Below are 15,000 nucleotides of genomic sequence, written 5' to 3'. Positions count from 1 at the left end.
AGTGAATATACAAATGATAAGATGCTGTGATTCTTTGAACGTGGGACCTCTTCTGACCTTAGAGGAAATTAAAGGCAAATATATTTCCCATCCCCATTACTTTTGTTTAATACTTATTCATATTGACCTTTCTTGCTAGATTACTTCTATTTCTTGGACAAGGTCTAATTTTTGAGACTTTGAGATTTAGCAATCCCACTGTGGAATCATGGGCTTAAATATTTTTTGGGCAGGTAATGCTTGATATCCACTCTCGCTGCACCACAGAAAACTAGACTTCTTTTAAAGCATTCAGCAAACAGAGGAAAGGAAAGGAAGAAAGCACTATAGAAGAAATAGGTGAATCATTGCTGAGTAACTTTTGCAAGATCTTGGCTAGCTTCTACAATCTACACTTTCAGTAAAACAAATGCATTCCCCATCATATATTTGTGTTTACAAAAGTTAACTTTCATGTTATTTTTTTAAACTAAGCAGGCTTATGGATAATTTGGTTCAAATTTAGAACAGATGTCAGCAATCGTTTTGAACAGAGAATGCCAGGTGGACAGAATGTTATTTCACAAATAAGACATGAAAGCAAGGCAGGGAGCACAGGCCCTAGCTGTAGGCCTGGTAGAAAGAGTACATCTAGTGCAGTACTGCAATGTCTACTCTGGCCACAATTCTCTAGGAAAGTGTTTCTCAACCTTGGCCACTTTAAGATGGGTGGACTTCAACTCCCAGAATTCTCCATGCTGGCTGAGGAATTCTGGGAGTTGAAGTCCATCCATCTTAAAGTGGCCAAGGTTGAGAAACACTGCTCTAGGATTTCAGAACAGGATGCTTTCTCAGCCCTATTGGACCTACAAGGAAATGAATCAGTGAGCTTTTCTGGATAAAGCATATGCTCCAGCTGTGAGTTATACCTTTTTTCCAATGCTTTATGAACCAATATGTATTCTCTTCAAAAGGTACAGATCTAGAGAATGAACAACAAGCAAATATTCTCTGCATTGGGAAGCAGAAATGTAAGTTGTCTGTTATCTGCTTCAGTGTGCTATTAGATGTCTATCATAATATGTTCATCCTAACTGAAGTCTGGTGCCTACCTCTGCAGATAGAATGGTGGAAGGGTGGAATGAAGCATAATGCTATCTGAAATTTGTAAGGCTCTTCCCATCAAACTCATGGATATAGGATTGGGACTTATGAGCACCTAGAGAACCTTCCCAGCTACAAAAATGCATTTTCACTATATTAATATAAGTCCTTTGGTGCAATAAACAAATGGCTAAGACATTAAACTGAACTAATTTTATGATATTGTAAACATAACAGACACTCATGGCCTAAAAGTTGAAACAGACTTTCTGAGAAGAAGTGACCTTTGACTTGTTGAATCAAAACTTTATATCTTTATCTCAGTAATACTTGAATCTAGATTTTATTCCCCTGAAAAAAGACAGCTTATACAAACAAAATCTTTCTCCAGAGTGTTTAGTATTTTGACCATCTGTGGGTGATTGATCCACATAGAAAAACTTTGTTAACAAGAAAACTGCCAACATAAAAAAAGCAGGACAAAATCCAAATACTGGGATTACAAGCACAGAAACCATTAAAAAAAAAACACCAAAAAACTTTGATCTGTAAAGGTATCTGATGTCCAACTAACATTATGTGGAATTTATTTTTCTGTGCATTAAACTCACAGAATGTATTTATTTAGTAAATGTATAGGCGACCCATCTCATATACATGACACTGGATGGCTCATGTATTCTGTAAAACAGAATAAAAAACAATAACAACATAAAAATAGCAGCTGAGAAGACTCACAACCACTCAAACAAGCCATGACACAGGTTCACCCATGCTATCAGGGCCTCAGGATCAATGGCAAAGCCAGGTTTTTACTGTCTTGTGAAAGGCCAGCAGGGTCAGGGCATGTCTTATTTCTGGGTGGATGATGTTCCAGAGGGCAGATGCCATGGTAGAAAAGGCTGTCCTCCTGGGTCCTAACAGATGACACTCTCTTGAAGATGGGACCCGGAGCATGCCTCTCCTGCCAGATCTAACAGGACAGGTAGACACCACGTAATAAAATTCACATGCTTAATTTTTTTGGCATACTTGGACTGGCTCGTCAGTATTTCCCAATATCAAGATTTTTTGACTCTGTCTTGAGTGTTGTATATTGGTTAATAAGAAAAAAAAAGGAAACTGAAAAATTCCTTCTCAAACATGCCAACTATTAAGATTTATTACAGATCAAGGCATTTCTGTTTAAGGCTCAGTCCATAATCTTAAATAATCTTAAACTTTTCAAATTCTAAGAAACAGTTAAAAGCAGGCACTACTAATTGTTTAGATTTTTGCCACTTTAGACCACAACTTGTCTTCCCCTTGAACAGATCTTTCTTTACCTTCAACCTGTCCCATTTTCTACTTTCAAACTAGCCTTTCTTCCCCAAGTTAGTTTTTTGGCTGTTCATGTCTGAGCCTTTCCGTAGTATCCAAGTTGTTTCTTCTTTTTATAATGCCCTTTTATTTATTTTGTTTTCCCTTAGAGACATGCCGGCTTCACTATTTTATTTTCAATTGCACTCAGTTCCCTCCTGGATTAATTATTCCTGTTTCTACTTGTCTGGATTTTTTTTGTTGGACAATTACATTTGACCACCTTCACATGTCACTTGAATTTACAAGAGTCTATTCTTCTCACCGAAGACAGTCTTCACTAATCTATACTGTAGATAAAGAAGATATGAGTTTTCTTTCATTTTTAGATCACTCTGCTATATGGTGAGAAACTTGTAAAGAGTACTATTTAACAAGCTGGACTGGTGGAAGTTTAGGTGGAGCTGAATTCTACCAAAAAAGAATAGTTAAAATCAAATTGTGCCTAGTTTCACCTGTTGTAATTTGGTTGATAGGATTTTTTCCTGACAGTTTACTGTTTCCTAATAAATTGTAGTAAGAATTACATTGTTCTTAATGGTACATATGGCAATCTTTACAAGACATGTAATTATATAGACATAATTGCATTTTCTCTGTAATTGCTGCAGGTCGCACTATCTGCCTATGTATATTCATTCTTTTACATTTTGTTCTCTAAAATTTAATTGTATACATTATTTTTATTGAAGCATGTCCCACCTTAAAACAGGGTTCACTGTTTTTCTGTTCTGAATGTTTGTGTATCTATCCAAACATATAAAATTCCATCACAAATGTGGAACTAATTTTAAACATAAAAGATCGAGACACTTAATTAGATAAATAGTCAGAAGTTAAATCATACTGAGTTCAGTGGGCCTTCTTTCCAGGATGAGATTTATAAAATAGCAGCCTTAAGTTTTCAGGTAAAATAATAATAATTTGTTTTATTTTTCTGTTGATATCTTATCCCAACTGCTCACTTTGATTGAAAGAAAATTAATGAGTGAATTGTAATATTTGTAAATGCAAAAGGTATTAAACATACCTATGTAAATACATACAACTCACAGACTAAGCCCAATCAATACCTGGAACATCAGTGAAGGTTTCTCCAAGGACAGATACATGAAAATTCAGTTCCATCTCTTTCAGTTTCATCAGCACTTTAAAGAAACTTTCAGGATCCTTATCGTGTTCCCTTGAAATGAAACAGAATGCATCTTGAGTTTTAGATTGTTTATTTACTCTATTTTTATGTCCATAATTCTTATGCCATCTCCATACAAACCTCGAGATGGCCCACAACATAGTAAGATGGTAAAACATAATCATAAAACCAGTGCATCATAAAAACTTGTTAAAAAACTTACCAGACTTCATATAGCAGTAAACCAACCATGAAAACTGATAGTGCCTGGACATCTGCTAAGAGGTGGTACCTTGTGCCCTGAAGCTCTATGGAACAGAATAATCTAACAGATGACAGACACCTTTTTGGTGTAGAGTGGAAGGCAGTTCAATAAACCTTTTATGTATTTCCACAACAGGTTCAGAATCACTCTAAAAAAGTAGTTTTGCCCCAAATTAAAACCATAATTCCAGATTTAAACTGGTTTAGAATCCATTCATCTCTATAATTCAGATAATCAAGCAGCCCATCCTTAGGTGTCAGACTGGTTTTTAGGAGTAATGGCAAGTTTTAAAACAGAGCAAAATGGACATTCCATTGAATAGCAAAGACACAGGTACAATAGGAATGTCTTATTAAACTGTTGAATGAACAGTCCAGTAAATAAAAAACTCTCTAGTTGTTCATTACAGACTGTCCAGCTAAAACATACATTACACACTTTGTATAATAGTAGTTACATAATATTATGGAGAATGCAGAAAAGGTGTACAGAACAGTAAGCCAAAGAAAATAAAGGTAATGAAATAAGGTAAAAAACAAAAAAGAAATACAGCTCTCTCTAGCTTTCAACATCCTTCACTATAGCTCTCTGTTTCTTTCTATCCTTGCAAACCATCCTTGCTTATACAACATCAATACACTGCCTTTTAACTCCATCTCTGTACAGGGGAACAATAATGGCATTATTTCACTTGTCAAATGCAGATGCAGTCTTTACAAATATTTTAAACACGTTACACAGCCACTGTACAAGCACACATCTGTATTTTAACATTTTTCTAGTTATACCATCTATATCTGCAAATCTATATTTTTTTACAACTTGTGGATATTTGGGCCCCCTGGTACTGGGGACTCTCCATATTTTGTCATGGATGGGACTGCACTTCCCATTTGAGACAGGTGTGCAACAGACTGGTGAGACTGGTGGATTGTCTTGGGCTCATACCTCAAAGAGCAGCTGGTAGCTGTTGCCAAGGGGGCCTTTAGAGATCCATCTTGTGAACCAGTTACACTAACTACTGTACTTTACACTAACTATAAACTAACATTTACAGCTTTTGCTTCAATTCCACTCTTTCACACAGCATTGTAACTCCCACATAAATCTTTTTTTTTTTTTAATTGTAATCTGGGGTGGAAGGGGGATAGTTTGTCGTGGGGGTGGCTGGCACCATGATGTGGCCCCGAGAAAGTTTAACAATACTGTAATTTCACCATCTGGGGTTTTAGTTTTATATTTTATATTTTAGAGCTTTTATTATATTTGTATATTTATATTTTATAATATATCTTTTAATTGATATTTAATTGTTACTGTTTTAATTTCTTCGTAAACTGCCCAGAGTTGTTTCGAGATGGGCGGTGGAAAAATGCAATAAATAAATAAATTAAAACATTTCAAGAGAGACAGAAAAAAGTATTTTTTTCTTTCTTTCTCGATATAACTCTCTTGGCTATTCCCCATGCCTGGTATTACCAATACTCCTTGAAATGTTTAGATTCCACACTTCTGGAATATAATTCAAAATAACATTGTAATCTTTAATTTGAAAACATTTACCCAGACATCTGCTTATATATGTTACAATATTCTTCCAAAAAGAAACCAAAACCAGACTAAATCATGTGTCAGAAATTTCTGAAATACTCCTTCCAGCATTCCTACACCTCACTGAGGTACCAAATAATATCATCATTTTAATTTTTTAATTACATTCCATATTACTTACTTCCCTTAACAATGCATTGTCCTCTCATTTTTTTTCCAGCAACCATCCCCTTATATGCATTTTTTTGCTTATCCACTGTGACCTTTTCTCATCTTCTTTGACTTCAGCATTCCACCATCTTTTTTATACTTCCCATTAACATTACTCCATACCCCACACTCTCAGCATCACCAAAAATAGTCTGTTTTACATTGAGAACCTCTTATCACCCTTGCATCCTTCGCTGCTCTTCTCAACCTCAATCAAATCAGTGATGTTTTTAGATGTGCATTAATTCCATGGTCATTTACTGGGGGTGTTTAAACAAAGACTCAATGGCCATCTGTCAGGGATGTTGTAGTAGTGGATTTCTGTACTGGGAAAGGGGCTGGACTAAACATTCTCACAAGGTCAGTTCCTATATACTCTTTACCATTTTAGAAAGTGTTTTTATTATTGAAAAATTAGGACTTTACTTACATGAATGATAAAGTGCTTCCTTACAAGAAAAGCATATACAAAATGAAGGATGCAATCAGGGTTTGGGCATTTAAAGCCCAATCCTAGCTATGCCTATTTGAAAGTAAGCCCTATGCACTTCAGAAACGAACTAGAAGTAAGCATATATAAAACTACTGCCTTTTAGTAGTCACAGGAAAGTAACAATCTCCCAACTCACATTTTTCACCGGATGATGTCTCCTAAGATATATCATGATACAAAATAATTTCATACACAACTGACACGTGTGCAAATCTCTGAAGGCACTGAGTGTGTTCAAAGGGTTATAAATAAGCTAAGCTAAAAGCAATATTAAAAAGGTCAATCTTAATCTTCTTAAAACATTTAAAAAGGAGCTTTCTCTTATTTCACTTGTACAAAGGACTCAGAATGGAGAGAGATGGGGAAAATGGACATTTTAATACTGCTTTATGAATGTACAATGAGGTAGGAACTCACTTTTTCCAAGCATCAGAAAATAAAATAGGAAAACCTTGCTTTCAGGTATGCACTTGTGATTAAAACAAGACAGCATTTAGAGAATCCAACATCACACTAATATTGGCTGATGATGCTGATAAAATTATACTAAAATGCTACGTACTTGTGCAAAACCAGAATTTCCAAGAAACCAAACTGTCATCGTAACCTTACACACGTACACACATAAGTATATTGCTTTTATAATATTTTAGAAAAGCCTTCGAACATTTGCATTTCATATGCATTCTTAAAGTACCATAACTGATTTCTAACATGTCATCAAAAAGAAAGACAGAGGTATTGTTCAATGAGAAATGAAAGTGTTAAGTTGTAATAGCAAGTTAGACTCTTAATTACAAGTCATGTCTGCTACGTGTTGTCTCTGCCAGTTTTTATTGTCTCTTACCAGGAGCAATTGTTGGTCATTATATGAGGAAACAGTGTACTAAGTGACAAGTGAGGAGCTTTGGGTATAAGTATAAAATCAACTTAAATAAACACTTTTTCTGCAATGATTAAAGTTACCTACACACACACACACACACACACACACACAGTGGTGTGTGTATATGTATGTGTGTGTGTGTGTGTATATAGTGGGATACACACACACACACCTCTCTCTCTCTATACACACACAAACACACACACACACACACATACATACAGTATATATATATATATATACTGTGAGAACGCTCCCAATCTTCACATCCTTAACAATCTTTAATCTGTGCAGCCACAGCAATAACATCTGGGCCAGTTGTGGGTTCAGGAGCTGCTTTCCCATAGAGAAGGTAGAGAAGATAGAGCAAGATCTCTTCCGGCCCCTATAGAATTTATAGGGGAATTTATCTTCAACCCTACTGCCAAACTTTCTACCAACGCAGAGGGCTCTAAGGAGTAGCTTCCCAGCATCCAATAAGAAAAGGAATACCACACCTCTAATTGTGAACTTTTTAGAGGTTTTACTTATAACATTAGGAAACAACACACAAGCACATGAATAGCAAAGTCACAGGTACAATAGGAACATCTTATTAAACTGTTGAATGAACAGTCCAGTAAATAAAAAACTCTCTAGTTAGGATAGTGACTAGACACTATCTAGTCAGGATAGTGTGTTGTTTGCAAGAGATTGGGGAAACTCAGACAGGGTTTCCTAATCACGAGATAAAAGATGTTCTTTCAGTCAAGCCTTCTGAAAGGAATGCTTTGAAGATAACATGGAGGATGGTGGGAGAGAATTATATATACTGCCTTTTCTCCTGGAAGGAAATGAGTTCTAAATTTAATAGATAATAGACGTGGTATGTGTGTGCAGTATTGTGCATATTTTACTGGCCACACAGTCTGTGGCCTGCTGCAATGACTTGGTCATCTAGGGTCAGCTGATACAGGTAACAGAACTACGGATAATAAAAATCACTGGTTTTATTAGATTAAATCTTCTTTTCTACACTGATGCACTCTCAACAGTTTTCTGTTTATCAGCAACCCCCCCCCCTAAAAGTGGTATACTCTTTTCAATTCTCTGCACTCCTTCAGCTTACTTTAGCCTTCCTCAAACTAGAGGTATGGATGTTGGGAAAGGATGGTCGGAAAAAAAATAGTTTACATTGGTTAGAGATGGCTAGGAAAAGGTCAAATTCTTTTGCTCCATTCAGGAAAAAAACTTTACAGGTTTTCAGGAAAATTTCTTCCCATGAATATTCCTGAGTTCAGCAACATTTGCATGGGAAACTAGTACCGTATGCACTGCTGTGATCACTAAATATATACAAATTAAGGAAGAAGACATTGCAGAAAGAATACCACATCTCAAGTCTGGATTTCTACTAACGTAAGGCTTTAAAATATTAGATCTTACCTTATTCATGATAATAGAGAAATACTTTTTCAGATTAGACAGGAACCCTTATTGTTTATTCTGATTGATGATTTTTATCATATTGGCTGTCTTTGCTAATTACTGATTTGATTTTAATAATGGTTTTAAAGTGCTAAATTGATAGATCATTTTTATATGCAGTTCACAGAGGAGCTTGAGCTCAAACTCATGAAGAGATGTTGTTAGTCAGCTAAACGGCAGAATCTATTCTTTGTCCCTGAATTCTAGCCTCAGGAATAGTTGTTCATATCCAGTCACCTGTAGGATAACACTTCTGGTAACAGCTAAATTCACATGGAGGATCCTCACCATACACCCTCCCCATTCTTGGCATCATGGCTGCTACAACACTTTAAAAAATATTGCTTTGTGCTACATGAATGTGAGGAAGAGGGTTGGAAACAAGGAGGGACAATCATGAAACACACACACACACACAAATGCACACACACAAATACTTGTGTGTATAGAGAACATCTATAACTACTTTGCCAAGAACATCTGGAAGAGCACAACAGGTATTTCCTGAGATTCAAGACAGATCTTCCTTGGTTTTCAAGAAATATCACATCTTAGGAGTTTTCAGGCAAAGTTTAAAAAAAAGTCAGAAAGGAAAAAGAAAGAAAAGAAAGAAAGAAAGAAGAAGGGAGGGAGGGAGGGAGGAAGACTATCAACAGCATAATGAAAATGACATTCAAGAAGAAACTGAGAATATTCAGATTCAGCATTGGTCCCACAATGTAAAACCTTAGGAAGCAACCCATATCGGAAGAGAGAGAAAAATCAGGATCTGACCCTTGAATTCTTACAGAGGTAAAGAAGGCTTTCTGGAGTTCTGGAACCATTTTATAGGTCTCTCACTTGTATCTATTGCTATTTTATACATAAATCAGAGAAACAGTAGTAGAGGTATGGGACTAGAAACCTGGAGACTATTAGCTCTAGTCCTCCCTTGGGTGTGCAAGGTGGATGGATGACTTTGACCCAAGTCAGTCACTCTCTCCAGCCCACCTCACTTCACAGGGTGGTTGCTGTGTGGAAAATAGAAGATGAGATACATTTCTATGTATGCCACCTTGAATTGTACAAAATAAAGGTGAGATAGAAATCTAATAATAATACATTTAGTCTTCAGAAAATATGATGTGAAAACATCTAAAGTTCTTGAGCAGAAAATTTTGAAATATAAAGAATGCAAGAATATAATTATTATTAAATGTGTCAGAACAGAAAATGCAGGGAAAAAAGTAAACAGAAGGAAGTTTCATTTTTCCACTTATAAGTTAGAATACCTGCTCAGATAACTGAATAAAACTTATGGCATATATATGTAATATCTCCTAAAACCACACACAATGAAAAAGTATTGCTAAACTTGCTGAATACTTTCCTGAAAGTACGATAGTTACCATCACAAACATAAATTTAGTTCTTCAAATTTTCAGTTTCTGAAGGTCAGATAACTATGTAACTGCTTAACAGGCAGAATCAAAATGATACCCCTGAACATCTCCAAGCTCTGTTGAGCTTATATTCTGTTCCTTAGGTGAGGTATTAGCAAAGCTTATTTATTTTCATTTCCAAGGCTTTTATTTGCTCATTCCCTTGTGGTAAAGCTGATTTCCATGATGATTCCCTTCTTAATTTTAATATCCTCTTTTACTCATCATATAGACATAAGTATTTTCCCTAAAATAATGAAAACCTTCCAAAGGAAATGAAGACAACTAAGAGGAGGGGAAGCAGCAAATGCTTACTTTTCAATTAATTGATCCTCTGTCATATGCACATATGAAATATTTTTTTATATGCAAGGAAAGTAAGGTTAATTAACATAAAAACCCTTCACTCGTGGAGGTGTTGAATTTTGTATTTTATCCATGCTACTGTAAGTGCCTTGATTTTCCAGTAATGACCTAGTTCTCCTAATGAGTAACATTAACCCCTGGCTGTAGCTGTCCAGGACTTAATTGTCAACTGAAGCTGAAATAAGGAGAGTTTGCCGATCAGCAGGTATGTGGTATATTAACTCATGTCATTTCAGACCCTAATAAATAAATCTGTTGCTAAGGCAACAGGAACATCAGCTATATCAATTTTTTCCTGAGCTTTATAAAAGTAACTGCCTTTCACACCAAGCTTTTAAAAAGGAAATTAACTATATGTAACCATAATTAGAAGAAACATCATTTCTCATCCCAGGAATATATCTACATTAATGAGAGAAGACACTGTAAAAAGGGGGAAATATTTTTTACTGTGGTCAGGGAAGTGAAAGTATAAGATACTTAGCTTCTTCAAACAAGAACAGATCAGTAAATGATGCAGCACTTCATACGTGGTGTTCCAGGCCCACCTGAATACACCTACTGTCCTACGTACCATGTACCAGTAGCCTCTCCAACCTATCCTGAGAGGTCGCACAGAAGCCTCCACCACTCATAATGGGAGTTGTAGTCCAATACATATAAAGAAGCCTACTGAACTGCTATGCAACCTGATCTAATAAGAGAACAATATTGGCAGTCCAAGAAGGTTCATATATAACTGCAGCAAAATAATAATCCAACAACTCTAAACTAGATCAGAACCCATAATATTAATAATAGAGCGGAAAGATTAAAATAGAATATCTTCCTGGGCAAGGCAACCATTGCATCTAAAGTTTTTCTACTTTAACACGGTTGTCACAATCTCCCAAACCAATCTGGCTCTCTATAAACATCCTCTTATAACATTCACCTTGAATTACAAAATCTTCCTTCTAGGGAGGAGTGGTTGGCAGGAGCAGCAAGAACACGTCCTCCAATAACAGCAAACTAAGGCCAATAGACAATGAAAGAAAGGCCTGGTCCCCTCATCCTTTGCAAAGATTTGAGGCCAGTGTAGCACAACCGCATTACTTGAAGGACATATCAAAGGAATTCAATCTGAGGCATCAAAAGCAGCAAAAAGATTTATTCTTTCTCATATTAGAACTAAACATTTCCCTCCTGGATGGTAAAAGAGTGAATATAGCACTCAGATTCCTCATTCTCTTTTACAAACAGGTAAAACAACAACACAAGTATTTATTACTGGAAAAGGAAAAAGGCAAGTGGTGATGATAACGGCCAAGTGACACAAGTGGTTGAATTTTAAAAAAGAAGTTTAAACTTTCAGTAGAGGTAATAATGTCCCTTCTTTTTATCACATTAGTAGCCACTTCAGTCCTGTATCCGATGAGCAGAATGGTGAAGGATTGCATGAAGGGCTGTGGAAAGGTAGGATGTGATAGCAGCCTGCAAGGCAACTGAGAAGATGATTCAGATCAGAAGGACCAATTAGGATGAATTAGAAGAAAAAATACTGACTTCTTTGTTGGTACTTCCCCTTCGAAAACATAAATGAAACCAGAATTACAATGGCTTTAGGTTTTTTTTAATGGCTTTAGATGTACTTTCAAAGAAGCAATGGGCAATTCCTCAATGCCTTGTGCAAATCGGATATGACAGAAGGTGTATACATTCTTTATATTCTGAGAATATATGTTGGTTCCTTTGCAGTAGATACAGAGTGAGCACAGATGAAATGAGAGAAACAATGTACCGATCGGGTTACTACAGGAAAACTCTGATCTGGCCTCTAGTCTTTACTATAAATTAGGAAGTGTGGTAAGAAATATATATCTATATATCTACCCACTTGCCAACCACCACCATCACCCACTACATTTTCCTTAATTCACAAAAGCAAGTAAAGCTAATCTGGTCTAAGTAGCAGCTATTCCTGCCACCTCAATTGTTCTGCTAGAACATCCAAATTTGTAAGGCCTGTTTGTCTCCATAACTCCAGTTTTATCAAACTAGAGCTTTGATTTTCCTATGACGTCTTTCCATTATAAAATCAAACAGAACAGTACTAGGAGTAGTAATCTAATTATCAAGGACCCGACTAGTCTTCATTTCGGCAAGGTCGGGTCTCAGCTTCATGCTTGGTAATAATATGGGAAATGCCAGTCTAGAGACTAAAAGGGAAGCTAAATGGGCAAGAATGAGAGCTGCTGCTTAATCTCCTGAGCAAATTGTTCAAAACCAATGATAACCCAATTTTTAAAAATGATCTAGGGGTAGGAAAAAAACCAACAGGCAATTAAGTATCTTCCACCTTTTTATGTTTAAAGTTCTCATTAAAAAAAAAAAAGTTTGTGCTTAACACTGTTATGTCAGTATGTAGTTTTATTACCAATTACCCACATACAGTAGCTACCTATCAGTGTGCCATATCAGATAGTAATAACTACAGAAGTGAATAGATTAATTCTGACTTTTCAACTACAATTATGCAAGTCTTTTTTATTTTGGCAAATCACACCATGCAAATTAAATGCAAAGGTTTGGCATTTGAATGAGATGGTAGAAGAAGGGGATTGTTTAGTAGTTTATCTCATCAGAAAGGATCCTCCAAAGACTATTTGGGATGTATCTGTCAAACCTAACCCTGACAACAAAATACAAAAATGACTTCTCTATGATGCAGTGTACCTCAACTTGCTCATGACATCTTAAAAGATTTTCTAACATGATCTGACAAAAGGAAAAAATATCCCAAATATGTTAAGATAGTATTCCTTTATTGTGTTACCAAGGAAGCCTCTGCTTTCAGTTGACACTCTGTTATGAATATATTAAGTCTTTGCCCATAATCCTGATTTCAATTAATTTATGATTTTGGAATACGTGCTCTAATCCAATGTAGGACAAAGTTCTATCTATTGCATCATCATACAGCTGTTTCTCTACTTGATTTGACCTTCTGCCTACCTTTCTTGCCCACAGGATACGTGTATGAATCTTGATGTAATGTAAAGCTACTGTTTCTTGACAATTGTTAAGAAAGAAGATACAGCTCTTTGCTTGAGTTATGTGAATATGTACTGTATGTGTGAAAGTATCACTGAAGCCCAAGAATGAAAGACTTAGACTTTAATTCAAGAAACATACTGCCTCAAGTCAGTTATGGGGCTTGTTGGTGGTCTTGAACAATTCACTAAGCCTCGTTCTTAGATCCCATCTATAAAACTATGTAAACAGATTTAGGGTTCTTGATCTGTCTAACATTTTTAAACAAAAGAAATGTATACACACACACAAACACATGTGTGTATATGAGTATCAGCTGCAACAATAGCGGTAATAATGTGCCAATTTTGCAGTGACTATTTACAAATCATTCATTTAAATTCAATCTGCATTTATGTATTTATACAATTTACATTTCATGTTTCTGCATGTTAATTAAGTCAGACAATGAACTATGAAATCCATGGGTCTTATCTTAAATCAATTGTTAATGTACATGATGGCCATAGTCAAAGAATTATTTATTTTAGGACACTTTATCACCCACGTGAACTGCTGTAATATATGCTATGTTGTATACCAATCTTCTTTATTTCATAAAGAATGTCACCATGTAATACAGTCAGAATGTAAACTAGCAGGATTTTTTTAAAATATCTTTTTTAATTCATATGGAGAAATTAATGCCACTTGCATCCTAATTTTGCACATACAAATCAGTCAAATTGAAATTCAATTTATATTTAAAGATTCATATTTTTCTTAGTTTTGCAATGCAGTGTAAGATGATTAATAAAATACAAATGCATATAAATTATGAAAACAATAAAAACGTAGTACATTTGTAAAAATTGTTTGCAAAAATGGCTGTCAGATAGATTATGTATACATTAGGAAAAATACATATCAATTTTTGTGCAAATCATTTTTTTAACATATTCTCAAACTTATGCAGAAACATGACAAAATAACTTTCAACTGGAGAAATAAAAAAGAGAAACTGGAATTGACAGATTCGCTCATTCCTCTTACCCACAGCATTAGGGTTGGAATATCAAGGTATTAGTGTTGGGTAGGTATGAATGAAACTGGATGCCTTCAGATATGGTTTGAGGACCTAGAATTCCCCTAGAATTCCTAAGGCAGATATCAGAGAATTCTGAAAGTTGGTCTCAAACACAGTAAAATCTGCAACAGGATCTATAATATTCCCCATTGTGTAGTCACAATCTTTAGGACCACAGAAACCTGGCTTATGTTGTATCACAGCTAACTGCTGTTGCACTTTGGCTTGCCTTTGGCTAAGGCCTACTAGGTAATGTAGCATTAGGTAGAGTAAGGGTAGCTCTGTGGTGTAGTGAAAGCTGAAGGGTGGGGAATGGTGTGGAACTGGAGGAGAGTTCTGGCTGTCTTGCAGCCTGCCTTGCCTCCCCTATACCAAGATGTAACTAAGGATATTGTCTTGATGCAAGTGTTGAAGCACAATGCAGTTGCAGTCCAAATGACATCTGCATGTGGAATGGGGAGGCAATGTCTTGTCCTTCACCTCCAGCAGCCAAAATATCTTGGGCCGGCTGTGCCCTTGGCTCAGCCTCAACAGTGAAGCAAAGCCACAAGTCACAGCGTTGCTCTGGCAGATGAAAAAAGCATTTGATTCTCCACAGACTCTTCCTGGCACAAGAGGCCAAAGGATCAGGCCATTCATTTCCAACAAAACAAGGCTAGAAACATTTG

At 35.9% G+C, this 15,000-nt stretch overlaps 1 protein-coding gene across 1 annotated transcript in view; it reads right to left on the bottom strand.

Annotated features, from left to right (window-relative positions):
• Positions 1-15,000, bottom strand: part of GTDC1 (glycosyltransferase like domain containing 1) — a 238,027-nt gene that overhangs the window by 30,304 nt on the left and 192,723 nt on the right. Inside the window, exon 6 of the mRNA XM_063318392.1 lies at positions 3,516-3,625. Within this exon, the coding sequence (XP_063174462.1) occupies positions 3,516-3,625 (110 nt within the window). The remainder of the gene's footprint in view (positions 1-3,515; positions 3,626-15,000) is intronic.

This window comes from Candoia aspera, chromosome 1 (assembly GCF_035149785.1).
Source record: "Candoia aspera isolate rCanAsp1 chromosome 1, rCanAsp1.hap2, whole genome shotgun sequence".
Classification (NCBI taxonomy): domain Eukaryota; kingdom Metazoa; phylum Chordata; class Lepidosauria; order Squamata; family Boidae; genus Candoia; species Candoia aspera.
This window is presented reverse-complemented; position numbering and strand designations above follow the sequence as displayed.